Genomic DNA, 26784 nt, shown 5'->3' with positions numbered 1-26784 from the left:
TGTTGAGCTGCGAATAACTGACTCCTCTCCTGCCTGCATCGGTGTGAAGGCAAACACAAACTGATTTTCTGAAGCCTGTGGAGATGACCTTGACGTTAGGCCTGGAAAACCGTCGGCCTGGGAATACAGAGGCTCAGGACCAATGTCACGCATCATGTCTGGTGCGTGACATAATAACTAACGTACAAAACAAAACTAGAATAATCAACAAGGAGTAGATTTATTGACAAAGTCAGAGTTGACATATTGGAAATTTTTGTGTTTTTTTTTTTTTTAAATGCATTTTCAATTTTAAACATCACGTAACTACAAAGTTGACCAGATATGAAAGTTGCAATACGGTAGCTTTTGTGCAACTGTTTTATTTTTGTTTTATACTTTCTGCAACACGTAGGACCATAAGATGGGAGATGTGCAGCGTATACTGACAGGATAACTTACTGAGCAATAATAACCGTTTAAATCAGAAAACAGTCAGATTTCTTTGAGTGAATTCTAGTTTGTGAGGTGGTCTTAGACCACTAACGGTGTAAAACTACAAAGAGATCTCTGTATGAGGCAGTCTCTAACAGTCTCTACTTTGCATAAGATAATGAAAAAATAGGCACTTAACTGAGTAGAGAACGGAAACTGGTGAACTTATCAGGAAATTAATCAGTAATCTAAACTCCTTACCTCATACAAGTCGGGGGAAACTAAACTTTCTTGTTGTTTGATTGAAAATGATAATTTTACAAGATCAACAAAAACCAGAACTCAAAGAGAATGTTAAACAGAACTTCTAAATACCGAATGAACTTTGAACCGTTTAACACAAGAGACTGGGAGACAAAGAACTTATGAATACAGTAAAACCAGTAGAGTGGCTGAAGTGCTATATTTATGTCAAACAGACAAACGTCCCCCTTCCCCTCCTACAGTGCAACATTCGTTGTCCTGTCAGACTGTTTTACTGTTTGAAGCGAAGACGAGGAACGTGTTGGGGCTACGAGGAGGTGACGGCAGCGCCGAGTTTGGCTTGCTGCTCTGCGGGGAGGGAGGCCGCCGCTGCTTGGAACTCTGCACCATGCTTCTGGGCCAATTCTTTCATCAGCGAAACCACGGTGCTCTGGGTTTCTGGGAGAGAAGATGAGAGACAAACTAAGACTCGGTGTGGACAGCTCATCATTGAAGACAGATTAGTGCAGCTGAACTGAATGGTGAAGAGCTCTGCTCAGACGGCAGCTCTGAATCCCAAATGCAGCACCACATATTTTCCAACGTTCATCGATGGCTGAGATCACAGATGAATGAGGTTCACCTTCATCAACATCCTTGTGGCCAATGATGTGACTGGAAGCAGCAACAATGGGCTTGATTAACTTCACCACCTAAACAAGAGAAGAAGAGCAACAGAGCTTTCTGAGCCTTTGGACTCTAAACACAAACTTTGTCTTATGCTGCATTTGTTAGGTTTTTACATGTTTTATGTTTAACATATATCTAATGAATGTAATAAAAGTTGAAACGGACACAAAGGTTGTCGAGTGTTTGGTTCAGGGCTACAAAATACGCAGAGTATTTTTGTGAGTCTTTATTTTCATTATTTTTGGTCTAGTTTTTGTGCGAATATCTTAGTAAGAAATAAGACAAAACTAACAGGTAACTTTTCAGCGAGACAGACTAGCTTGTTTTAAAGAAATAATTCCTTCATATTGATGAAAAAGTATTAGCTCAACTGGCAGATTTCTTTTACTTCTAGCAAGACATTTTGCCCATGAAACTATTACTAGCACCATTTAACTAACATAAAGGAATTATTGACTTACAACAAGCTTGCTGAAAAGTCACTTGTCAATTAGTTTTGTCTTAATTCAAAGGTATTTGCACTAGAAGCTAGACCAAAACAACTTGGAAAGGTACATTTTTGCAGTGCAGAACCTAAATATTAGAGGAAATGACTTCAAGTCATTACTGCTGATAAACTTCTAAAATAGAGCTTTCCTTCTGTACTGTTTCATTATGTTTACATGGTTTTAGAGGTCTTAAAATAAAAAGAGGAATTTTTACAGTGACTGTATGCCCTGCGTTGATAAAAACATAAGCAGGTGTGAACTACTTTCCAGTCTGGAGCAGGAGTGTTGAACTGAAAGTGGGTTTCTGCCGTACCAGGACAGGTTTGAGATGGTAGAGCATCGTCAGGCAGTTAAACACCGTCTCGTTCTCCTCCTGATCTTCTTCAAGTGGAAGATGTGTCACCAGAGCAGCTACAACCTGTAATTAAAAATACTCATGTTGTGGACAGTTTTTTTTATTTGGGTAATTTTCTGCACGAATGTGACGCAAGGCTCGTTAAAGTGGAACCAACCTGCTCCAGAGGGACGGCGTCCATGTCGCTCATGATCATCCTGCAGAGGGCAGCACACAGGTTGTCGATCACTCGGAGGTCGGACTCCTTGCCCAGCATGTTTGAAAACAAGGACAGCATCATGGGATAGTCTCTGCGTGGCGTTTCGATAAGGATCGACTCAAAGCGTTACGGAGAGCGGAACCCACGAGTCACGGGAAACAAGGACAGATTAAAAGGATACGACACGGCGAGCGGTCTGGCGGCTTGAGCCAGGCATCCCAGCCCGAACACGCTATTGCTGCGGACCTCGGCGTCGCTGTCCTTCACTCCGGCGACCAGAACGGGAAGCAGGCCATTCCACAGTTGGCCCGCCACCTCCCGACCTCCTGACAACATCTTCAGATTGTGGAAGATTTCTACAATCATCATCGCAGAAGAGAAGTGTCTACACGTTCTGGACGATATCTTTTAAGAAAATTTTTTAAAAAGAAAAATGTTTTAAAAAGCATCCAAATATGAAGAAACACATATATATTTCACAAAGCAACAGTAATGAAAAAGTACTACTTTTTGGTAACAGGTTTTGAACAGGAATTGAACAGGGTTTGTACACTTTTTCCACAGCAAAATTCAAGCACTTATCAATAGTTCTCAAGGTTAGTTTTCAAACTTTTCCATCATCATAAGAAAAAGAAAAACTACAGAACTAAAAAAGACCTTTTCAATTCACTATTATATGATATTGGACATGATTTAACTTCAGACAGTAGAAGAATAAATGTGTCCCTGTTTTTTCATTCAAAATATCTGTTTTCACATGTAAATAATGCATTCAAAATTTAGGCTTTTAATCAAATGTTAGAATGCACTTTTCTCTAAAACAGCGGTTTGAATTTTAAGCACCCTAAACAAAACTAACTATAAGGTGTCAATAATAAAACCACAGTTTGCCAATACTAAATCTTTGACACCAGTAATTCCAAAAAAACAACGTGTAGTGTGTCGTGGAAAGAGACAGATTTAAGTTCGCATCAGCCGAACTAATAATCCACATTTGCGTCAGCGTTCTTAGACTTACAGATTTGCTCATGATGATAAGCAGTAGATCGTTAAGGTAAGGAGCAAACTTGTCTGCAGGAACGCTGGAGGTCACCAGGAGAATCCCTTCTCCTGCATAAAACTGGAGCAAATCATCAAACTCTGCCTGAAACAAAAACGCGGAAAGAGCGCAAACATTTGCACTTTATGTGAAATAAATTATATACAAAAACTGAGGTATAATTCAACTATTTAATTCTAAACAGAGTGGAACATTGATAGTTGAAGTACCTGTTGCTCTTCATCATCAACTTCGTCGGTGCTACTGTCTTGGCAAGCAGTCTAATGAAGAGAGGAAACACTTGGCTCTTGTAATTCTTTAATAACCAAACTTACTCCAGCCCTCCTGTTCCATCCCCTCACCTTTTTCTTCAGCACGTCTCGGAAGACGTTGCTGATCTCCTTGAGGTGTGAAGGGTTTCTGAACACTTCCTCCTTGCAGGACTCGATCACGACGTTCATGGCTTTCAGGACGTCTAAGACGATGGACCGCTCCCGGTCCATCCGCACCGTCTCCACAAAGCACAGAAGAACCACGTCGAGCAACTTCAACAAGGCTGATGAGCCCGAGAGTCAGGAGGGAAAGAAGAAGAACATGTTTTAATGTCGCTGGCTATTAATTATGAATTATTCATTTAATAATATCCTGCTTTACCCTGGTGGTTGGTCTCAGTGCGATTCTCAGTCCAGACTTTGTGCTGAGCCTGACAGAACTGACGCAGAGCGCCCAGTGCTGCCCTGCGAACGTCCTCGTGGGGAAACTGGAGAGAACAAATTATTAGTGCTGTTCAGAGCAAAACCCCACAATGAAAACACAAAGCACACATTAGAAAAAGTACTGCTGGAGTTTCCTGCGACAGCAAATATTTCGCTGTTCGTTTTCTGCTGCTGCAACTGTAGAATCAATAACACACTCATTATATATCATCTTTCTGCCACCAAGGTGTTTCAGTTATGCATAAAGCTAAACAACAGGCAGCAGACAAAGGAAGGGGACAACTGTAATATGACACTGTCCACGTTTGCAGCTAGCGAGAAAACACTTTCTAAACCTTGAGAACACCTAATTGAAATTCAAGCATTTCCAAGGATTTCAAGCAATTCTGTGATCCCTGATTTAAGTATTTTTTCGAGATCTGGAAAAGTATAAAAAATAGAAAGCATTAAAATATTTATATTGCATTTCCATATTTTTATCCTTTACTGTATTCCATGAATGCTGATTAATCTATTTGCCTCTCCATTAATGGATTTATCCATCCATCATGTAATTCATGGAGGCCTTATTTTTTTTATAAGGTGTCAATAATAATAAAACCACATTTTGCCAATACTAAATCTTTGACACCAGTAATTCCAAAACAACAACGTGTAGTGTGTCGTGGAAAGAGACAGATTTAAGTTCGCATCAGCCGAACTAATAATCCACATTTGCGTCAGCGTTCTTAGACTTACAGATTTGCTCATGATGATAAGCAGTAGATCGTTAAGGTAAGGAGCAAACTTGTCTGCAGGAACGCTGGAGGTCACCAGGAGAATCCCTTCTCCTGCATAAAACTGGAGCAAATCATCAAACTCTGCCTGAAACAAAAACGCGGAAAGAGCGCAAACATTTGCACTTTATGTGAAATAAATTATATACAAAAACTGAGGTATAATTCAACTATTTAATTCTAAACAGAGTGGAACATTGATAGTTGAAGTACCTGTTGCTCTTCATCATCAACTTCGTCGGTGCTACTGTCTTGGCAAGCAGTCTAATGAAGAGAGGAAACACTTGGCTCTTGTAATTCTTTAATATCAAAACTTACTCCAGCCCTCCTGTTCCATCCCCTCACCTTTTTCTTCAGCACGTCTCGGAAGACGTTGCTGATCTCCTTGAGGTGTGAAGGGTTTCTGAACACTTCCTCCTTGCAGGACTCGATCACGGCATCCATGGCTTCCAGGACGACTAAGACGATGGACCGCTCCCGGTCCATCCGCACCGTCTCCACAAAGCACGGTATTACCATGTCCAGCAACTTCAACAAGGCTGATGAGCCCGAGAGTCAGGAGGGAAAGAAGAAGAGCATGTTTTAATGTCGCTGGCTATTAATTATGAATTATTCATTGGGGCCTGCCCATAGCAATGCATAGGGAGAGCAGTGACTGACTTGCGTAGGCGATGTTTTAGCAATTTCAAAACACTTTTTAAATCGCCGTCACGCCCAGAAATATCGCCCTATCGGTATCAAACTCGGTCATGACATTGATACGAATGCCTGCTCCCGTAAAATGTTTTCGAAATTTCGCTAGTTTTCTGACAAGGTGCTTCAGAGCGAAATCGTGCGCCAGGGTAACTGACAGATCTCACAGATTCACTTCCCTATATTTCTGGAAAATGTCTGAGCTCAGCGCACACCATCTTGGTCTCATCACTGCTATTACTGTGAGTGAGCTACAGATATGGATCGCGGTACTATCGGACACGACAAATAGCCCACCAATACGTTTCAAACGGATTTTGAATACATGTCTCAGTGCCTGAACGGGAAGGAGTTGTTCGGACTGCTTTTTTCATATAAACTGACTGGGTGTCTCACAACAATTGAATTCTTTGTGAATTTTTCTGCCGTAGGCGGTGCAATAATATTACCTTGCATTATCTTTTTCTCTCAGGTCAGGTTAGCATTAGCCTAAAATTAGCTTTTAGCTATTTTTCTTACATATTAGCCATGTTTATGACACTGAATGTACAAAGTCAATCTAAGAAAACATTCTAATGATATCCCACATGATACTGACAGCATTTAGGCTTACATTAGCATTTGGCTAATTTTAGCTTATACACTAATTTTAACATACTGAATGGTGCAAGTCCATGCTAGTCAACATTCTTGTGATTCTCCTCATGTTATTGATTACATTGCAGCTTTCTTTAGCATTGTTGCTAATTTTTAGCATCAGAACGCTGGGTCCAAACAGATGGGCACACTTTGGCAGGCCCCGGTTGAATTTCTTCAGGAATTTTCTAGTTTAGTAATATCCTGCTTTACCCTGGTGGTTGGTCTCAGTGCGATTCTCAGTCCAGACTTTGTGCTGAGTCTCACAGAACTGACCCAGAGCGCCCAGTGCTGCCCTGCGAACGTCCTTGTGGGGAAACTGGAGAGAACAAATTATTAGTGCTGTTCAGAGCAAATCCCCACAATGAAAACACAAAGTGCACATTAGAAAAAGTACTGCTGGAGTTTTCTGCGACAGCAAATATTTCGCTGTTTGTTTTCTGCTGCTGCATCTGTAGACTCAATAGCACTGAGCGGGTGGTCAATAACACACTCATTATATATCATCTTTCTGCCACTAAGTTTTTACAGTTATGCACAGGCAGCAAACAAAAGAAGGAGACAACTGTAATACAACGCTGTCCACGTTTGCAGCTAGCGAGACAACCTAAATCCCATTTTTAGATTGTTCTTAGCTACACTGAAAAAAATAACTCTTTGGATGAACATAAAAAAAATCATGGAAAGGATTTCCACCTGATTACTTTGCTTTATTTCAGCACCATGTAATTGTGTTACTCCTATTTAAAGCAAATGTGTTAGGTCAACTTAACTTATTAAGGTTATTCCAATGTAAAGCAATTGTGTTGGCTCAACTTATTATTATGGTTATTCTAATGTAAATAAAATGAGTTGGCTCAACTTAATGTATTATGGTTATTCTAATTTAAATAAAATGAGTTGGCTCAACTTAATTTAGGCCCCAATAAAGAGACGCCTTATTGGGTGCAGAACAATAGGTTCCTGCCATTGCTTTGCATGGAGGCAGTGACTGTCTGTCAGTCCAGACAGTCCAGTCCAGTCAGTGACTTCACTGCTGCTCAGGCCAGTCACTGAGCAGCAGTCACTGCTCTCCTTATGCATTGTTATGGGCAGGCCCCAATTAGTTTGAGACATTTTTTTCTTCTAATTAACCATGAATTAAAGTTTAAAAAGGTTATAAGCTACACTGGAACCATAAACTAGTGAACTGAATGCAACCAGTCAAACACATAGTGACCAGGCTGACCAAACATCTAGTGTGACTTACATCTCTCATCTCAAACACCTGCTGGAAGCTGGACTCCAGGAAAGGCTGGAAGGCGACGCTGCGATGACAGCCCAGAGCAACAACAGGTGAATATTCTACAAGCAAGTTCTGGGAAAAAAATAAAACGAAATATTCAAAGCAGCAGAAAGTGAAAATGTCTTACCCTGTGCTTAAGGCGATCTTTCCCAGGGCTTCACAGATTTCCTTCTTCTCATCAATGTAGGCGTTTTCCACGCTGAGCCTGCAACATGTGAAACAAAGCAGAATGACAACGATCCGTTTCTGACCAGCAGATATTATGCCATTATGTGGCAGAACCCACCCTGCGATCTCATGGATGTCATTCTCCAAGTCGTCTTCCAAAAAGTCCTCTTTGGTTTTTCCTCCTGCGTTGTTGCCGTAATCGTCGTCGTCGAGCAGGACGAAGGTCTTATCTTCGTCGAGGTGGGCCTAGAAATCAGTTTTCATAGTGGACTTCAGTTCAGAGAATACCCGCAGAGGGATGTGTGTGTGAACACTTTGTACCGTGATGCCTTCATTAGACTTCAGAGCGAGCTGCATCACAGTTGTTATGGCAGTGAGGTGGGGGATCAGGCTTTCGGGCGAGACGGTGGAGACAGCTGAATACAGACAAAACCTGATTGTAAAGAAGGAGAAAACTCTTAGAAAGACACTTCCAGCACGAAAACTGTTCCCTCGGATTTTAGGTTTTTGGAGTTCAAGCAAAACCAAAGAGTGAATTTGGTTCATTTTATGCATGCGGCGTTTGGTGTGGCTTAATAGCAGAGGCGAAAAAAAGAGAAAAGACATACGTGTATCGTCGCAGGTCAATATCATTGATTGTGTGGGTGAGGTTGAGGCTGAGTTGAATACATTCTTCAGCGAGAGGACTGGAGTCTTCCTTGCTGATCTTGGGGATCAGTGCAGTTAGCATGTCTAAAAACAGAAACAAGTCGAGATCGTCATCGATACAACCTGGACAACGAGTTTGTCGTCGTCAGTTTTGGATTGAGAACTGAATTAAAAAAAATTTGGCTGATTTACCGAGGGACTGATTTTGCAGATGCCTCATCTCCTCTGTGGTGGCGATGAGAAAACCTTTCAGGCTTTCGATCACTGGAGGGAAATAGGGAACCAGCAACTCCTTGGCTGCATTAGCTGAGAACATAAAAGACGATAATGAAGAAGAAGACATGGACCTGTTTTTTGTAAGAGCCTTCTGGTTGCTTTCAGAAAGTTTGACTCTGAATAAATCTTCACCTAAAGCACCTATAGCCGACACGGCCAGCTCTTTGATTTTCAGGTCTTCTGCATTCCTGAGGGCAGACAACATGGTCTCCATCAGGGTGGGGAGGTAGGGCTCAACATCAGATCCTGTTTGAAGAATACATAAAGAGTAGAGTACATAAAGATTCCAGTTAATAAATTATTCCGTCAGGAAACTTTAAAAAAACAAATGTCAAAATCAAATTTGAGTTCTGTCAAAAACGCTGATTATTTAAGGCCTGGATTAGAGATCAGCTTTATAGTTTGGGAATTAACCTTTAACCTTTCTTACCCAGGTTCTCCATAAAGTTTTCCAGAACATAAAACGCCTTTGTGACGGAACCGATCTTGGCTTTGTTCAGGGACGTGAGGTATCCCAGAAGCAAAGGCATCAACACTGCACAGTACTTGCTCACTTCAGGCTGAAAGGTTCAGAATTAAATACAAAGACAGTCAATTATATTCACATGAGGTGTGTTAGCACAGTGGTCTCCAACTACTTTATTACCGTGGACCGGTCAAGACTTGGCAATTTTGCTGCGGCCCGAGAGGGAGAGGAGTGGAACTGTCAGATATTGCTCCTGCAGGTTCGTGTTCCCGCTAAAGCCTTTTTTTGCCTTGATTTTCCCTTTATGAAAATCTTACAACATCCTGCAGTGTGTAGTGTGTTACGTGGTGGTGTGTTGAATATGCCCGATCTAAAATCGATCTAAAATCGGGCATATTCGACATTGTCTTGGCCCGATTATCGCAGTCTGTGGGGTTTTCCCTGACTGGGAGCGAGAAGGCAGGCTGTTGAATGTGACAGGTAGCCAATCAGAAAGCGTGGTGACGTAAGAACGGAGTGGAATCCCAAACAGTTGACATGGCGCAACTGAGAGTCCGGTGGACATCGGAGGTGATATGTGGTCGCCATGGTAACGTTTACATATCCCTCCAAAATAAGATACAGATGCGAAAACAAAAACAAATATTTTATTTTCGTGAAAATTTTAACTCATGATAACAACTAATGGGAGCCCTGAGCTTGTTCCTCTGCAACGAGACGGTCCCATCTGGGAGTAATAAGAGAAAATGACACCCAAAGTGTAGTGTAGTGTAAAGTGTAGCTTTAACCTCTGTAAAAGTATATTTTGCATGTATTTGTGATTAAAACCACTCACCTGCAAATATTCATAGAACTGCCAGAGAGCAAAAAGGGCGGCGCTGCGCACCACCCTATTGCTGTCTGACAGACTCTGGCAGACAGTCAACAGCATCCATGACAGCATCCTGTTAAGCACACATAGACTTCATCAGACTCACGTCTACATCAGTTGGACATTTTGACCATTTGTCCTTTTCTAACATACATGGAGCATATGTATTCTGCACACCCATTAGCCAGCACAGCGAGACACATGAGACCGCCCGCCTTTTGATAAGGGTTCTCACTGCTAAGGCAGGCCTGAGTGAGGGGTAGCTAACAGGACAGAATGCAGTTAACACATTAGAAAGCTCATATGGCGCGGAAAAACTGATGATAATTAACATCTGAATGACATACAAGTTGAAGAAACAGTTTGTCTGAAGGCATATGGAGCGCCATAGTGTCAATCATCTAAAAAAAAAAACAGAAAACGTATGAAGTCAAAGTTTTTTCTGAGTCGTTAAATGATGTTGACATCCCTCATCTCCACCTGAGCCGCGCCGTGTTTGGGGTTATCGCTGTAATTGGGATGGCCAACATCGTATTCTTCGTCCTCTGGGTCTTGTTCGCCAGGCGGGGGCGCTGCAGTCAGAATGGGGAAAATGGTCTGCAGGATGGGATTTAGTAGCTTCAGCTTCAACACCGACTGCAGGAAACAAAGGATTCATTGAGATTTTAGCTTTTTGTTATTTTTTAGTCATAGTGAGAATAACCTGCAAGGGGGTGAGGGTTTCTACCTACATCACTTTTCAGCTTGATGAGGAAGGTGATGCAGGAGAGCGCTTTCACTCGCAGAGAGTCACTCAGCGTGGTGTCACTGCCCACCTAAAACACAAACTCGCATTGAGACACAGACTCGTTTAAAACTACTTATGGAGACAATACAGGAGTTAAAAAAATGATCAAATTTACATCTCACCTCCAGGCAGAAGCGGACAATGTCTGCGATGTGGGGAACAATGATGGACACTGCAATCTCCTCCATCTCCTCAGTCAACACCTCCATGGCTTCAATGACTTGGTTCTGAGCAGACAAACATCACAAAACCTACAAGTTAAAACACTGCGTGTCTCCTCAGGCGAACCTGACCCAGCAACATCTGAATAAAACAGGAAATGCTTAGAAAAGAAGTTACCTCGTCTGGCTTGATGCAGTGTTGTAGAGCAAGAATCAGACTCGGAATGAAGGCACACTTTTCCTTCTGCAGAATAATAAAGTAAACTGTCAAATAAGTCAATAAAAAAAAACCCTGAAGAACATAAAATAATAATAATTGAAACTAGGTATGGGCATTTATCGTATCATTCATCATGAAAAATTTCTTGACATGCTGTAACCCAGGATAAAAACTGCCCTTAATCCCGCCTTTGGTGCTCCATTGGTTAGACTAGATTATGAATAATATGCTTAAAAAAACCTCCTTGTTTATGTATATGCCCAACCCCCATGCAGACATGTAGAAATGGTTTGACTTATTTGCTACTGTATATGTGCAAACATTGTTGTCTTGGTCTTGAATTGTGTGTTAGATGAATAGAAGTTCAGCCAAGTGCAGTACTGTTAATAACTAACTAACTAAATGAATAATCAAGCTTATGACTTAAGCTGCCAAATATCATAGGACATATGTAGCGAGCTAACCGCTAGCTACAAGATATGAACTACACAAACGTTGTAATGAAGCCTAACTTAGTTTGCTAAATTACGTGGAATAGTGGAGACAGACATTGTTTAAACTTTAAAATTATATTTTGACATTCTGAAATGTATTTGCCAGTACAGTTTGTGAAAAACAGCATGCTAGAACTTAGCTATGAGATACTTGATGACACTTGATGTTGAAACGATGCTTTACTTCTGCATGCCTGTAGTATCAAATATTGTCCAGGGACAGGTAGTTGTCAGAGCTCGATGCTTCAGATCCATCAAGAAAAATTAAGATCCGCACAAGCTGCAGGTTTGAAACCGTCAGAAAGCCGGTTGGCTCTTGCTCGTTAGTTCGAGTTCCTGTTCGTATTTGACAGCTGAAGAACTTTTACGTACGACTTCTGGACTCAGAGCTTATTCTAACATCTTCCTGTTCAGTGGTTACTATTGGTTTTCTGTTGCGGTTGCAACATAGTCTGTATTTATTTTTCTACTGTTGTTGAACCTTACCTTCAAACTAGAATCTATTACTTGTTTAAAGCTAAACATGCTATATATGTATTGATGTACAGTACAGACCAAAAGTTTGGACACACCTTCTCATTGAATTCAATGAGAAGGTGTGTCCAAACTTTTGGTCTGTACTGTATATATGTGTTGCTAAAACACTTGTCTAGTTTAGATATCACTGGGTGTTGGAAAAGAAAAGGCTGTAGCTATTATTGGATTTTTCCTGTAGCTGTGCAGCTGGTAAAGGTTTTTGCAATCATGTAGTTGCACTTCTTTACCAAACTGCACACTACTCCCAACTCCAGCTGCCAACTGTTCCTCCTGCACAAGTGATTTACAAAGATGTCACAGACCAAGAACACAGGTAAGAAAAATAGAGTGGAACACTTTGTTCTATGGTATGTGATATCCTACCATATACTAAATATACTACATGTACTAAATTATAATATACTGTTATATATACGATCTTAGAATAACATTACTATAGTTATGTACACAATTTATTCCTCCTTTGATTGTTTGACTGTTTGTTGTGACAGCGGAGTCCCTGCTCGAAATTCCGTGAAAGAGATGTATGGAGCCTCGTGCCGGAAGCCCGTTAAAAGGCTGTTTACATCGTTTTAAACTGTGTGATTGTGAGCGTGAGTGGGAATAAAAACAGCAACAGGTATTTTGTTCCATATAACACAGTAGGAGTGTAACCGGTAAACCTTTTATGGATGCAAACTCAACTAATAACCCACCTGTTTAGGATTGTATTAGAAATGGAACTTGACTTAATGTCGTGTTTTGATTGTTGATTCTATGTTGCATTGTGTTTCTGTGTTTGATATGATGTGAAGCACTTTGAAATTTGAAATGCCTTGCTGCTGAAACGTGCTATACAAATAAAATTTGATTGATTGATTGATTAATGCTAATGCTATATCCACCGGAAGTTGTCGAACCCCACATCCGCTTTAAAACCCGGAAGCGTGAAAAAGGTCTGACTAGTTAAACTTAGTGTTTGGGGTTTTTTGTACCCCTCCAGGGGGTCTTTTTGTGGGCTCTAGAGTCCCTTTTTACAAAGTAGGCTGACAGGAGAGGAGGGAAGACATGCGGTAAACGTCACCGGTCCGGGAGTCCAACCCACGACAGCCGCCTCCAAATGTGGGTGGCGCTAACCCCTACCACCACGGTACGCCCAAACTTAGTGTTGATGTGTGTATGACAGGCGTTTCTATCGGACAGTTATGTATCGGTTCAATACGATTTAACGGCCAAATATGGGACGACTCCGTATTTTACGGGAAGGGTGGCAACCTTTGCTAAAGCGCCCCTAACGGGCCTAGACACGCCACTGGTTGACAGTACAGTCAACGGCACCACTCGAACTTTACAGACAGTAGACATAAATACGCGGTTTTCATTTGATTTCAACAGTTATGTTAGCCAACCTAACTAACTCCCGAGCTGTTATTTCTAACTGCTGTTAGCAGTTATCTGGCTTTCCCTCGACACGAGCTATATATGTAAAAAAAAAAAAAAAAAGAGCTAGCTTCAGTTATTACCTGCTGTATAATGGCATTGTCAGGCTGTGTCAGCTGTAACAGGACTTGCTCGAGCTCTTCTATCGTCTTCATAGTTGCAATGAAACTCCACTTGCTCTTTATGCGACAGTTAACTTGGAAATATCACTCAATAACAAATATCACTCAATAACAAATATCACTCAATAACACAGGGGCCGCTTTTCATTGGCTGATGCCCATTCTACGTAGTAGCGCGTGGGTTGCCATAGCAGCGGATTCTTCATCGTGTCCAGGTGCTCACACTGAAGTTACTGTTTCATTTGTGAAACAAAGCGAATTAATTAATGAGGTTATGTGACTTTTGAAAGGGTAAAATATGGACCATTGTGTCATAGCAAACAGGAAGTGGCAACAGACGAAAAGTTTTCTGGTCAGAAATCACCTGTGTGTAACCCATGGTGCGTAAACTGTCCCGCCGTGGTAACACAGCGCCCCCGAGTGGTTGTCCTAAAATGTAACACTCGGATCGTTTTGAGTGCAATCAAGCTAACAGAGGCTTGGACGGGATGCGCCGGATAAACTGGAATACGACACACCGGCATTTGCCTTTAATGTCCTGGTAAATAAAGCTGTAATTTAAAAGGAATGAAATTTCGCTTTGAAGCTGAAGGTGAGTTTCGTTTACTACGCGTGTCAGCGGTTCTCCACTCCAGCTATCCTTTGTAGCCTGCTAGCTTAAGGTGAGCACGATGAGTGTAGCTTATTTTCCCAGTCTTGTCAGAGAGATTGTAGGCACGCCGAACACTGTGCAAAGTGGCACCGTACCCGTTTAGTTGGCGTAGAACTGCGTCAGCAAATTAGATTTTTACCACTTTTATGAAGTCATTTGAAAATGCTGCGTAATTCGGCATGAAGCTATTTAGACGAGTTGGCTCGCTCAGTTCGGGTTGTAATATCAACAACCTAGTATTCCCCATTGTGCAGTATTTTTGTTGGTAGTTGTGCCTGCCTTGACACTCAGGTGAACTCAGAATAACTCTTTAACATTCCGCTGGAGGTGACACTGCTCACAAAATAACCTCCAATTTGGAGAGACTGATTATTTAATTGTCAAATAGTAGGATTAGTAGGATCGGTGTTTTGCTGACGCGTTGTACCGAGTCCTGTTTTCCAGGTCAGATATGCAATTAAATACCATGAAAGTGTTTTGTTAACTCTATTTACACCTTTCGGTTTAGTGCTGAACGTGTTCACACATCTACAAACATGTTAAATCCAGGTCAGTCATGTAGGCAGGTCACATGTTATGCTTTTTATTTGCAGACTTCCCTGTATGGAAGTCCAACAGTGTCCGGAATTCAATTAATAAATTCATTATTTGAGTGATTGATTTTAAAATTATGATAATAAAATTGGGTAATATGATTAATTAAGTATATTATGAATTTATTATTGCAATGGTTTTATATATATATATATATATATATATATATATATATATATATATATATATATATATATATTAAAACAAATATAAGTATGTATTATTTATTTTGTTGTTTAGTTTTTTTCATGGTCATATTCTGCAAAAAAAAAAACAAGATTTTTCAAACATTTATTCTTCAAAAACCAAAATTTCAATTTGATTACCTTGATTTATTGCCCAGCCCTATCGTATTGTAAAATTATTGAATTGTAAATGACATGCGGTACATAATAATTCATCTGATGCCCCTAATGCCACAAGTAGAGCATAGCAACCACATTTCAAGCAATGTGAAGTCTTCTTTGTCGTTTATTTAGTTAAAGACATGAAAATACTTTCATACTGCGTCTTCAGGGTGAATGTCGTCCTGTCGAGCTGAACGTCGCTGTTAGACCCTGCCATCGTACGAAACTACTGAGGGCAGCCAACGTCTGCGTTGGTGTGAAACGCCTCGGCTTCCAGCGCCAAACTCAGGGAGATGGCTTCACCCTTCGTGCCTGTGCCCGTCCCCATGTCCGGCGGCAGGCTGAGGCGGCCGCAGCGTGCCGCGTCTCTCGGGAGCGTCTCCAGCGGCTCCGAGTCCTCGTGCCCCATCACCAGGTCGGCGGGGGACGAGCGGGGTCGGACCGGCGGGGGGTCGGGATCGCAGCGGCAGTCGCGATGCGCGGACAGAGCCAACCGCAGCCAGACGCCCCCGCCGCCGCAGAGCCCCGTGACCCGGGCCAGGGTGAACGGGACGCTGGAGGCGTCCGTCCAGTACTCGACTTGCCCTCGCTCCATGTCGGACCCCGCCGGGAGCCAGCAGGCGGACGAGAGGCCGATCACCCCGACCGTGCTGGGGTACGAGGTCATGGAGGAGAGAGCCAAGTTCACGGTAACAACCTGAAGATGTGATTGCTTAGCAACTGCTGTGATGGAGGCCTTTTACTGATGATCAGTCTGACTGTACCAGGGGGGTCCAAACTCTCCAGCTCAAAAATTCTCGCAGGTCAAAAAACAAATTCATTTTTAAAAACCGAAACCACAAGTTTTTGTTTTTTTACTAGGGATGCACCCAAATCCACTCATGTCAATTCTGATATCCGAGGTTTAGTATCACTGTAGAGACAACTGTGAAGATACAAATTCTCTTTCACTCCTAATAACCAGAGCGTTTTAAATGTTGTGTTGCGAGTAAGAATTGTGTGTCATGAATTGACCGCAATGCTAACACCATTTCATTTTATTTCACACGTTGCTACATGCTTAGAGCTTTGAGTTTCATTTTCTGCAGGTGTACAAGCTCCTGGTGAGGAAGAGTCAAGACGAGAACTGGGTCGTGTTTAGAAGATACACCGACTTCTCCAGACTCAACGACAAGGTGCTTTTGATTATCTATTCTTATTTATTTTCGTAATAAATTTTTATTATTTTATTCTTTTTGTGCCTCCATGCAGCCGTCCCAGGTGTCCTGGACGTTTTCCGGTCCAATCTTTGTTATCTCGCGCTGGTGTTTGCAAACACTCTGTCATCCGGCTGCTTTCTCTTTTGGGCGTGCGGTGAAAGCGGTCAGAGCTGCACAAAGAAGCTTTCTGTTCCCACACAGCCAGCAGGCCCGAGCCCACAAGGTGGACGGCGCTCTCACGGCTCGGGGAAGGAATGTTTCATACAGATTACATAGGCAGAAAATATAGAGGCCTTTGGCGGCCATCCGTGCTGGTCCGTGCACATTCTTTCAGATTAAAGATAGGTCAGAATGTCCGTCTTCTCTGCTGTTTTAAAAAATCTTTTTCATGAGACGCCTCCAAAAATCCTGCGGTATTTCCAGCTTCTGAAGTGTCACTGTTTACACCGATCATTTCTGAATGGTTTTGTAATAGTGTCACGTTTTACTTTGTTTTTCACTGTTTTATTATACACACAGTTTGATTACATTGTGTGAGCTTCTTAGCCTGTGAGGTTGTTTTTTGGATCCTGATATTTATCAGCCTCTGGATTCTTTAGGTAAAATGAGAAACGTAAGTATTTAGTTGTTGAGGCTTGTAGGTTTTCTATGAAATAACCCAATCAGAGCAGCCAAGTGGAATGTGTTAATGTGTAAAACGACTCACAGTTTATCCCACTGCATAAGGTTTACATTTAGTAAATGATCACTAGCTAACGCAACTTTTCACGTCAAAGGAGGAAATTGAGTCGTTTCCTAGTTTGTCTTCCTTTGGAAAACTCGATCTCCCAGTGAAGCTGAGGATAATAGTAGAGATCATGTCAGGTTTGTTCTCAACTACAATGGCTGTCTCTGAATGGAGGGTGGACCCTGCTTGTTGAAACTTTAAAAATGTATATATATATATCAGGTACTTTTGTCGAAAGCAACTTATCACATTTACTGACAAAACTGCACAGGGTTATTGGTCATTTTTCCTGTAAAGTTGTTACTTTATGTAAGTTTTATACTATTTTTGTTCTCTCTGTGTCTTTTCCCCTCCAGCTAAAGGAAATGTTCCCCGGCTTCCGACTCGCTTTGCCTCCTAAGAGGTGGTTTAAAGACAACTACAACAGCGACTTCCTGGAGGACCGGCAGCTGGGGCTGCAGGCATTTTTGCAGAACTTGGTTGCACACAAAGACATCGTCAACTGGTACTTAGAAAAACTGTATTAGTCGACGCTGCTGGTTCAGCTCTTTGTCCGTGTATCGCAACTTAACAGAAAGTCAGCGTCCATATTTGATACAAACGGTCTTTAATATCATTTTATCACTGATTTGTTAAAAAAAAAAAAAATCAAGCATGGTTCTGTTTTTGTGCTTGCTCTCTTTGACAGCCTTCCAGTGAGGGAGTTTTTGTGCCTCGATGATCCTCCTGGGCCTTTTGACAGCCTTGAGGAGAGCAGGGTAAGCATTCACAGAGCTAGTTGTTCCTCTTCTCAATCACTTGAGTAAAAGTCAATGGGAGCCGTGTAATAAGCCTGACGGATAATCCAGTAGTAACCATCATTTTGATGGGAACTCTCTATACAAACAGACAACAAACGGGAATCTATTTTTAGAGATGCACTGATCCGATATGAATATCTGTATCGGTCCTGATATTGAAAAAAAGTCTAGATTCGGTATCTGTGATAATGTGCCTGATCCATTAGGATGGATCTATTCTAAAATAAATGTTTTACGTCAATTCAGCACTGATTTTCTGTATTGATCAGTATCGGTTAATATCTAACCTCAGATATCGGTATGAAAGTGGGGGGGGGGTATCGTGCATCTCTGGCTATTTTGTGGAAACAAACAGGTAAGAGTGCCCTGGTACAACTCTTTCACTTCTGATACGATACTGATACCGCAGCTTTGAGTATTGGCTGATACCGATATTGACTTGATAGGATATCAGCACAATCAGGTGTACTTTTATTAGTTATTTTGTTGTGTGGAATATTAGAAAGGGCTTGGTCAAGCGATATTACTCCGATACTCACATTTTGGCTGATATCAGACCAATTTTTGACATCGGTATCAGATTGGAACAGGACTGGAGTAGTCCTTCTGGTGTTTCTGAAGTTATATTCTTCATATATTTAGACCTTACCGCATTTTTGAGCTGCTTTAGTCATGTTTGCTGGGATTATTTTTGACAGACTCCCCCCGTGTTATGTAACAGAGTGGGTTGGAAAAGAAGCACAAGGCATAAAACGGCAAAAGGATTATACAGACAGTAGTGCGTAATTGCGGAACGGACAAGAAATAATGCGCTATTTCTCAAAGGAAAAAACAAGAAAGAGAATGTGTGTTGTGCATTTGTATTCAGCCCCTAGTTTTTATTTGCTAAAACAAACTTTGTGTCAGTATGTCATACATTAAAGTTTTTTCCCCTCCCTTCAGGTGTTTTGTGAGACGCTGGAGGAAAGCAACTACCGCCTGCAGAAGGAGCTGCTGGAGAAGCAGAAAGAGATCGACTCTCTGAAGAGGAAGCTGGAGGAAAAGGAGCAGACCATCCTGATGCTGGAGAAGCACGCCAAGTCAGTAGACCAAACATCGCCTTACTGATATTTACAGTGGGATTTTATTGACCCGGTCACTCGTGGATGTGTGATCGTTGCAGCGGAGGAAGCCCGGGGTCTCCCTGCGGTCTGTCGGCTCAGGGAAGCGAGAGCAGTGCAGACCCCGACGTGGAGTCGTCTGCAGCAGAGGCGGATCAGGACACGCCCGACGACACGGGGTAAAGCACACACCCAAACAGCAAACATTATAAAGATACATGAGCGGATACTCCACCCTAATTCACAGGTGTTGAACTTAACTTCTCTGCTAAACTTTCGACTTTATTCAATTTAAAACAAATGATCCGAAATGTTACGTCACATTTGTGAATTGAAGCTTCACGTTGGATTCTTGCCTTGCATTTTGGTCACTTTTTATTCCTTTAACAATTTGTCACCTCGCAGGGGCCGAGCATTACTCAGAGAAGCAGCCAAGAAAGAGGCCCTAGTTTCATCAGAGTAGCTATTGATTGCAAACAAGACTGATTAGAGTTGAGTTCTTAAAAGCATTCCCTGCTATGGCGAAAGCATAAATAATACAGTAATCCAATCTGACGGGGAGGAAAATGGTGGTTTTATTATGTCCATAAAAGTTACTGAACATAATTCTGTTTACATTTGTCCCAGTGATATTTACAATGAAGGGACAAGTACATTTAAAGGGAGCTTTTGAAGGACGGCCAGAAATGAAGTGCGTAGAATCGCGTTCTTTCACATTCAGCAGGAAAATAAAGACATTCAGAAACAGTACTGATGATCTTGTCTGCTGGTTTACAGTGAAAAATGCAAAATATTTTTAAAAAATGTAAAGACTCTTTAGATTTTAATTGTGATTATTCACGATTAATCTCGATTATTGAAATAATAATCAACTTGGTCAGTAATAGATTAATGACCAACTGAGTTTATATAGACTCAAAAAAAAAAGGCCATTTGCTGAAGGAACAACGTACCAAGCCAAAACTGTGCAAAAAATACATACATTTTGCTTTTAAGATGAAAAAACTTCTTTGGTTTGTAAATATGTTCTACCCAAAACTCCTCGAGCACCATAGTAGAGGACTGCTGTACTGTTGCATTTAAAATGTTTACTTATATAAAGTAAACACTTTTCTTTAAATAAGTAAAATGTTTATTTTGTTATTTAAAAAAGGAGCTGAATTATTTATTAGCATCTTTTAATGTATTTCTGGTATTGTATTAAAAAAAAAATCCTTAAGTGGTTTTCAAGCAAAAAGTCTGCAGGCTGTGCCAATATTTTGTCCGATTAATCACCAGAATAATTGATAGAATAATTCATTACTAAAAGAATCGTTAGTTCCAGCCTTAAACCAAAGATGGAAGCATTTGGCAACACGCTCCTCCACAGCTGTGAGTGAAGGAACGTGTACAGGGAGTTTCACCCTCTCTGTGCCTCTTTTGCAGTCAAATTTGGGGAAATGTGTCTGAAATATGAGAGAAATCTGGGCTTCGATCTGGATAAATCAGGGCCTGTTCGTCAAGAGCGAACATGATCTCAAAACCAGGCGCTCCGCGATTAGAAGAGTCTAATCAGTAATTATTATTAGCGCTCTAGTTATTTTCTAGTCTTTAAAGTGTTCCTGTTTGTGATGATTTCTTTCCCCTGGATATTTCACAGCAGGGCAGCTCCGGTCTGAAAGCACAGCGTCTTTACTCGTCAGGTATTATGAAAGCTAACTCAACGGGCTGAACTGCAGCATTCTTACTAGTAACACGCATCCCATCACCTGTGTTATAAAGGTGTTCTGTTACGTGTTGTCAGAGTGTTCAAAGCTGCTTTTTTCCCCCTCCTCCACGTCTCTCTCTACAAGTCTTGCATGCTAAATGTGCCGCTAACTTTGGCGCCTCTCCTGTCTAATGGCTGAAGATGGTCTGTCGGTGTTGCTGTGGAAACTTAATTTCTTGTGTTTTTGCTTGTTTTCTCACAGTATAATGACTTGAAACAATTAAGTGTGGCAAAAAGGCAAAAGAAAAAAGAAATCTGTAAGCAGGGGGGAAGTAGTCCTTCACAGCTCTGTACATGTTACTTATTTAGAAGTAACATCTATGATGTTGAAGCTGGGATGAGTTTCTTTTCACCGTAGCAAGTTCAGGTGTCTCCTCCCTCACATGGTTACTTTCTTTCGTGATGGACCTGATGACACATTTCAAAGCCCAGTGTTTTACCTCCTGAGGCTCGACAGCCGATGTTTAGAGTAGAAACATCGCTGCCGGCCACAGAAATGCTTTGGATAGAGGTGTCACAATACCTGGCTGATTGCAAGGCTTTCATGTGATGTGTTGAGGAAACGTAAGAAGACTCGACCCCCCAGCAGTGGTGTGGATTCATCGTGCGGCCATGTCCTGTGCCTTTCCAACCTTTATGGACATATTTGGACCTTTTCCAGTAATAGCTACTCAGCGCAGCTCGACTCTGTTACAAGGGTTTTCCACTAGCCAGCATTCAGTCGGGTTAAAAACGCAATGTCTAAAGACTGCCGGTCACTGATGACTTTTTACACTCTTTTTTTTTTTTTTTTTTTCCTCCAGTGTTTTCTGGCTCTCTTCTTTATGGAGTGAAAAAAAAGAAGAAGAAGAAAAGCTGCATGCGGTTCAACAGAGCTTTCATGTCACCATTGTAGCATTGTCTGTATTGTGTACAGATCACTTTGTGCTATTTTTCGGACTGTAGGACCGCATAGCTATATGACGGCCCAACCGAATAGAGCTAGAACTCGGTGTTAATGGAAAACCACTAGCGGTTCACCGTTTGTAGTTTTCGGAAGTCTGATTCTGATTTCGGCCGATACCGATTTTGTTTTTGTCTGAAAAGTCACTAAACAAGAATAAGAATACCTTTATTAGACCCTCAGTGGGAGCGGGAGTAGATCTTGTCCTCGGGAATAAAAAACAAACAAACATCATAAGACACGGGCATCATAATAATAATGTTACTATGGTGGCAACCTTAGCAACCTTGCTAACTGCGCATGTGCAGATGTGACCCGGTCTATCAGTCAGCCCTCTCTGATGGCAGAGAAAAAGGGGACAGTGGCGGATTTTCAGACCTTTGCAAAATGTAGATAATATCGGTTTCACCTGCACGTATCGGACGATGGCTGAAAATTCAGCAAATCGGCGCTGAGTAGAGTTGAGCTGAGACAAGCCGCGCTGCTAGCTGCTAGCTGGAAAAGGTCCGTCATGTTGTACGACTAACACGTTCGCCGACTGCTTCTCACACAGTGGTGTGTGTGTGTGTTGACTGTGTGTGTCTCTTTCGGTGGCTGTCTCGTAACTCAGGCTGTTCTGCAGGTGCTTGCAAAAGTACAGTATTTGCACCCCTTGAACTTTTCCTCATTTTGTCGCCTTCCAGCAGACTTCAATGAACTTGTGCTAGACATAATTAAAGATATATGGTTTATCTGCCATAGTGCAGATGTCATTTGAGTTCCCATTACTCTTTAATATAATTTCTTTCACAAAGTTGATATTTTAGTGAACAATGTGAGCAAACGGCATCATGAAGACCAAGGCACACCAGCGACCACGTCAGGAAGAAAGTTGCATAGACGTTTAAACCAGGTTTAGGTGTAAAAGATAAAAGTTTGAATATCTGAAAAGGAAAACTTTTTTACAACTGTAAACCCACCAAGACATGGTGGCCAGGCAAAAAGAGCGCCAGTCAGAGAAGCAGCCAGGAAGCTGCTGGAGCTGCAGAGATCCAGGCGTCAGGTGAGACAGTCTGTTGACAGGAAATCACTTCGCAAAACGTACAAAATGTGGTATGTGACAAAAATCAACAACACACTTCACTCTGAAGGGAGGCTTCCTGCTGTAAAATACAGTGTTGATTGAAGCATGTTTATGGTTTAGAGCGGCCCTGTCAAAGTCCAGAGCAACAACCAGACAAGAATGGAAAGATTTGGATCTTCCTGAGAAAAGGCAAAAACATTCAGTCTGCCTAAGGTCAAAAATGTAAGGTGAACAAACTTGCACTAACACTATTGGCTGAATCTAAATTTCATCACACTTTTCAGATTTTTACTGTGAAAAGATTGAAGTCATCTATAATTTTATTTCCACGTCACAATTGAGTAAGTCTTTTACATAAAATCCCAATAAATGACATTAATTATGCCATGACAAAATGCGGAAAAGTCAAAGTTTTATGAGTACATCTGCAAAGCACCACCTCTTTTTTCTTGTCCCCATGTGTTTTTTCTCTCTCTACAACAATATCAGTCTGTCATTTCTGGTGTTAAACCTTACGTTATTTTCAATGAGAAGTGAAGTAAACTGTGTGTTTTGTCTCGGCAGTGGCAGGTGTCGGCTCCAGCCGGTGCGGTCCGCCGCCTGTTGGTGCAGCCCGGCGCTCGGCACCTCTCCTCCGGTCATCCAGGTCACTCAGCTGTTCCACAAGAACACTTGAAGCCCAACCCCAGGCCTTTTCTTTTTTTTTCCTCCCGCTCCCCTCCATCGTCCAATTGGCTTCGACTTTCACGTCACTTCGCCTTCCTCCATCTTTCAGGCTGGAACTGCTGTTTGACCTCAGAGGGGGCAGAGCTCGACCCGATGCACGGAGAGGAAATAGTTTCACACTAACACCACTTGTTTGTTATTCAACCCGGCACCTGAAACACTTTATAAAACCTGACAACCTCAAGACGAAGAGCCGATCCGGGTCGCTCTCTAACCTCCTCCTGCTTCTGCCAGGTCGAGTTTGTTATAATTTTGCCTCCGGAAAGCGTGGCTCCGACGAAACTTGAAGGCTCGACGACTTTCAGTACCGACAATCGACAACAAAAGTAACCCCCGACATCCCTGGACGTTCGTTGCCTTTTTGAGAAGACAGCTTCTCCAAACTGAGAAACAGCACCCCCTTGTGGCTTTCTGAGCAGAAGTACCCAGGTGGCTTTTGTCACGGTCGATATCCAGGTACTTTGTGCTCCCACTGACTGTTATCGGTGTAAACAAATCGTCGGTTTGCATTGTGAAGCCAACATTCCCTCTTGTTTTAAGTGCCAAGTGTGGTTTGAAAGCGTCAACGAATCAAGATGGAGACATGAGATGCAATAGCTGACACGTACACAAATCATTTCATAACTAAATAGAAGAAAGAAAAAAAACTGACATCTGATTCCTGTCTTGTTAGTAGCTACAGTCGTTGTTTAGTAGTGTAGGTACACTACAAAAAAAAAATCTCAAGAGTATTTTTGGTCTAGATTCCAGTGCAAATATCTTAGTTTTGTCTTATTTCAAGTGTACTGACATGCAGGTAACATATCAGCAAAAAATATAGGTTTGTTATAAGTCAGAAATTCATTTATATAAGTGGAAAGAGTACTAGTCCCACATATAACTATTACTTTTTCACCAATATTAGGAAATTACTGGCTTTAAACAAGCTCCTACATCTTGCTGAAAAGTTACTTTTATCTTATTTCAAGTGTGATGAGATATTTGCACTAGAAACTAGACCAAAAACACTTGGTAAGATTCGGTGGTTTTTTGCAGTGTAACACTAGAAGACCATTTCAGACAGTTTACTTCCATACATCTACATGTTAACATGCAGCTTTGTGTTTGAGCTGTGGAAGATTTTACATCAACACACGTGCACTTTAAGATACTGGACTCTAGATTATTGCGATTTCCGTAAAAATAATTTGCTATTTACACTTGATGTATTTAATTTACTCAACACTAAGTCCGATTTTTAAATTTTTTTTTTTTTTTTTTACTTCCCAACCATCACAGTTGACATCAGGTTGTTCAGGTGACTTGATCGGCCAAGTGACCGCGAGTTAAAACTACAAGAGAACGATTGTGTTGAGCCAAAACTTAGCGAAGAGCAGCCCATGTTTTACATTGCAAATGGTGCTAATTAACTTAAAAGCTCTGAAGCAGGAAACACTTCTCTGAAAACGTCACACCCAGACTGTTCCTGGCGAACACGTCACCCACACAAGCCATACTTTTTTCTTCTTTTTTTTTTCAACCCAAGCAACTCCGGAGAGGCAGACGCATCTGTGGCTTTCGCTCTTTAATCGTTGTTTAATGGGGGGGGGGGCTGAGCAGCTGATGGCGTCTCACGCTCGGCCTGGAGCGGCTCGGGTCTTGCACTTTATGGATGACTGGCGAAGCTTAACAACCGCTCGGATGTTGTTTTCACTCTTTCTAAGAAGGCCACATGCCTTTTTGATCACTACAAGCCGTTTTGGTTTCCGACGGGGTCTAAAATGGTAATATTTAGTTTGTGATCTGTGCCGCTCTGGATATTTGCCTCTTGCAATCATTAAGTGCCTTGAAGGATTGTGTTGTTGTTTTCTTAGCTTTTCTTCTGATGAGTTGGGATTGCTTTATAGATTTATGCAGGACATGAAACATATCCTCTCTCTCCCTCCCTGTGATGGAAAGGTTTTAAATAACACTCATGTGTGTGTATATATATATATATTGTTGTTTTGAATAGACATGTTTTTGTAATATTACACAAATTGAATCTTAGCTTATTTACACCTGTAGTTTCACTTTAAAAATATATAAACATATATGCGAACAACAAGATCCAAACTATGAAAAGGATACTGTAGACACTGTAACACACGCTGCTTATCATGTAAAAAAAATTAAATATTCACATGATTAAAGAGGGAGTAACGTATTGAACACACCTACCTTTGTTTTCTGTTTTCTTATGTTTAAAGTCGGTGTTACCACGGCAATAAATGGTACCAGGTTTCTGTGAAATAAAATTTTGGATCTATCTGCTGTGAAGATGTTGTGATTTAAGACTTTTTAAGGGGATGGGGGGGAAAAGACGCTTTCTAAACGTTCTAATTATTTAATGCGGAAAAATAGGCTCTCGTTACTCATGATGATTACTTTTCAGCTCTTAATTTCCCAAAGTGCCGCTTTATTGCTGCGCGCCGTTCACTCGATTAGCGGTTTTTGTTGTGGATCGCTTATATGGGACCCGCTTCAGACGTTTGACATGACCGAGTCAGCTTAAGTCAGACGTTTTGTGTTCAAGATGGAGTTTATCAAGCCAGTGTTCCTGCGCTGCCTCTTTTATTATCCCTCTGAAATACGAATGGGGTTCGACACCGGGACACCGTGTCCGGGTTTCAGTCTGTTTGCCTAACGATGTCATGGGTCATTTACAGGCCGTTCTTCGTGAAAGCACGACTGCAGTTTTCATTTGATTTTTATTTCTCTCTCTCATATGAATAGTTCATGTAACAACTTGATGAAATCATGAGTGAAAGTTAGCTATTCAGCTCAGACTGCAGACACATTACAAATACACAACAAAGCATCAGCTTATTCCGTATCGCTTCATTGGGATTGTTTTTTGCATTTCGTTTAAACGCAGAAAGAGATTTAGATCGTTTATCTCACTGTCAAGCTTGTTCCGCAAGCTGACACCATTAACAGGAATGCGTCTTCCCGTCGTCGCCGGTCTGAATCTAAATTTTCTGGATTTCAAGTTGTATTTGCATTCTCTCTTTACAAATCTGTTTTCAATGTTGCTTGGTCAATTTTTACGCGCTTTGTGCATAAATCTTTAAATGCCATCAATTCATGAAGTTTCATGCACCCACTTACTTTCAACGCTAACAGAACTCTGTTGGATTTTTTCTTTACGCTGAGATAAGATTT

General features: G+C 41.5%; 2 protein-coding genes across 5 annotated transcripts; one reads left to right on the top strand and one right to left on the bottom strand.

Annotated features, from left to right (window-relative positions):
• Positions 1-261: 261 nt before the first annotated feature.
• Positions 262-15513, bottom strand: LOC116712252 (importin-4-like). Its single transcript, XM_032552135.1, has 29 exons — positions 15447-15513; positions 11090-11175; positions 10873-10977; positions 10695-10778; positions 10444-10599; positions 10311-10364; positions 10117-10226; positions 9928-10036; positions 9057-9186; positions 8759-8872; positions 8543-8656; positions 8311-8434; positions 8024-8135; positions 7821-7948; positions 7662-7739; positions 7499-7556; positions 6463-6568; positions 5266-5459; positions 5134-5184; positions 4883-5008; positions 4083-4188; positions 3791-3984; positions 3659-3709; positions 3408-3533; positions 2571-2794; positions 2348-2480; positions 2149-2253; positions 1301-1370; positions 262-1116 (listed from the first exon to the last, which is right to left on the bottom strand). The coding sequence occupies exons 1-29, from the start codon at positions 15511-15513 to the stop codon at positions 986-988; spliced, it is 3246 nt and encodes a 1081-aa protein (XP_032408026.1). The 3' UTR covers positions 262-985.
• On the top strand, positions 14119-25899 carry snx16 (sorting nexin 16). Of its 4 annotated transcripts, none has more exons than XM_032551383.1 (9): positions 14119-14295; positions 15466-15985; positions 16385-16471; positions 17579-17727; positions 17911-17980; positions 18965-19101; positions 19185-19301; positions 20765-20804; positions 23440-23546. In XM_032551383.1, the coding sequence occupies exons 2-8, from the start codon at positions 15590-15592 to the stop codon at positions 20778-20780; spliced, it is 972 nt and encodes a 323-aa protein (XP_032407274.1). In that variant the 5' UTR covers positions 14119-14295; positions 15466-15589; the 3' UTR covers positions 20781-20804; positions 23440-23546. The 4 variants fall into 4 exon arrangements, with proteins under 4 accessions (XP_032407274.1, XP_032407272.1, XP_032407271.1 ...); XM_032551381.1 differs by having other exon boundaries at positions 20762-20804; XM_032551380.1 differs by lacking the exon at positions 20765-20804 and having other exon boundaries at positions 23440-25899.
• The last annotated feature ends 885 nt before the right edge of the window (positions 25900-26784 follow it).

The sequence above is a fragment of the Xiphophorus hellerii genome, chromosome 21 (assembly GCF_003331165.1).
Source record: "Xiphophorus hellerii strain 12219 chromosome 21, Xiphophorus_hellerii-4.1, whole genome shotgun sequence".
NCBI lineage: Eukaryota > Metazoa > Chordata > Actinopteri > Cyprinodontiformes > Poeciliidae > Xiphophorus > Xiphophorus hellerii.
This window is presented reverse-complemented; position numbering and strand designations above follow the sequence as displayed.

Bases quoted from the DNA above. Each gene is read 5' to 3' on its own strand.
- snx16 (XM_032551380.1), top strand. From the start codon at position 15,590: ATGGCTTCACCCTTCGTGCCTGTGCCCGTCCCCATGTCCGGCGGCAGG. The intron at 16,472-17,578 runs GTGCTTTTGATT...TTTCCCCTCCAG, and splicing joins TCTCCAGACTCAACGACAAG to CTAAAGGAAATGTTCCCCGG. The intron at 17,728-17,910 runs GTACTTAGAAAA...TCTCTTTGACAG, and splicing joins CACAAAGACATCGTCAACTG to CCTTCCAGTGAGGGAGTTTT.
- LOC116712252 (XM_032552135.1), bottom strand. From the start codon at position 15,513: ATGGCAGGGTCTAACAGCGACGTTCAGCTCGACAGGACGACATTCACC. The intron at 10,227-10,310 runs GTATGTCATTCA...CTGTCCTGTTAG, and splicing joins ACAAACTGTTTCTTCAACTT to CTACCCCTCACTCAGGCCTG. The intron at 4,189-4,882 runs GTAAGTCTAAGA...TGTTCTCTCCAG, and splicing joins TTATCATCATGAGCAAATCT to TTTCCCCACGAGGACGTTCG.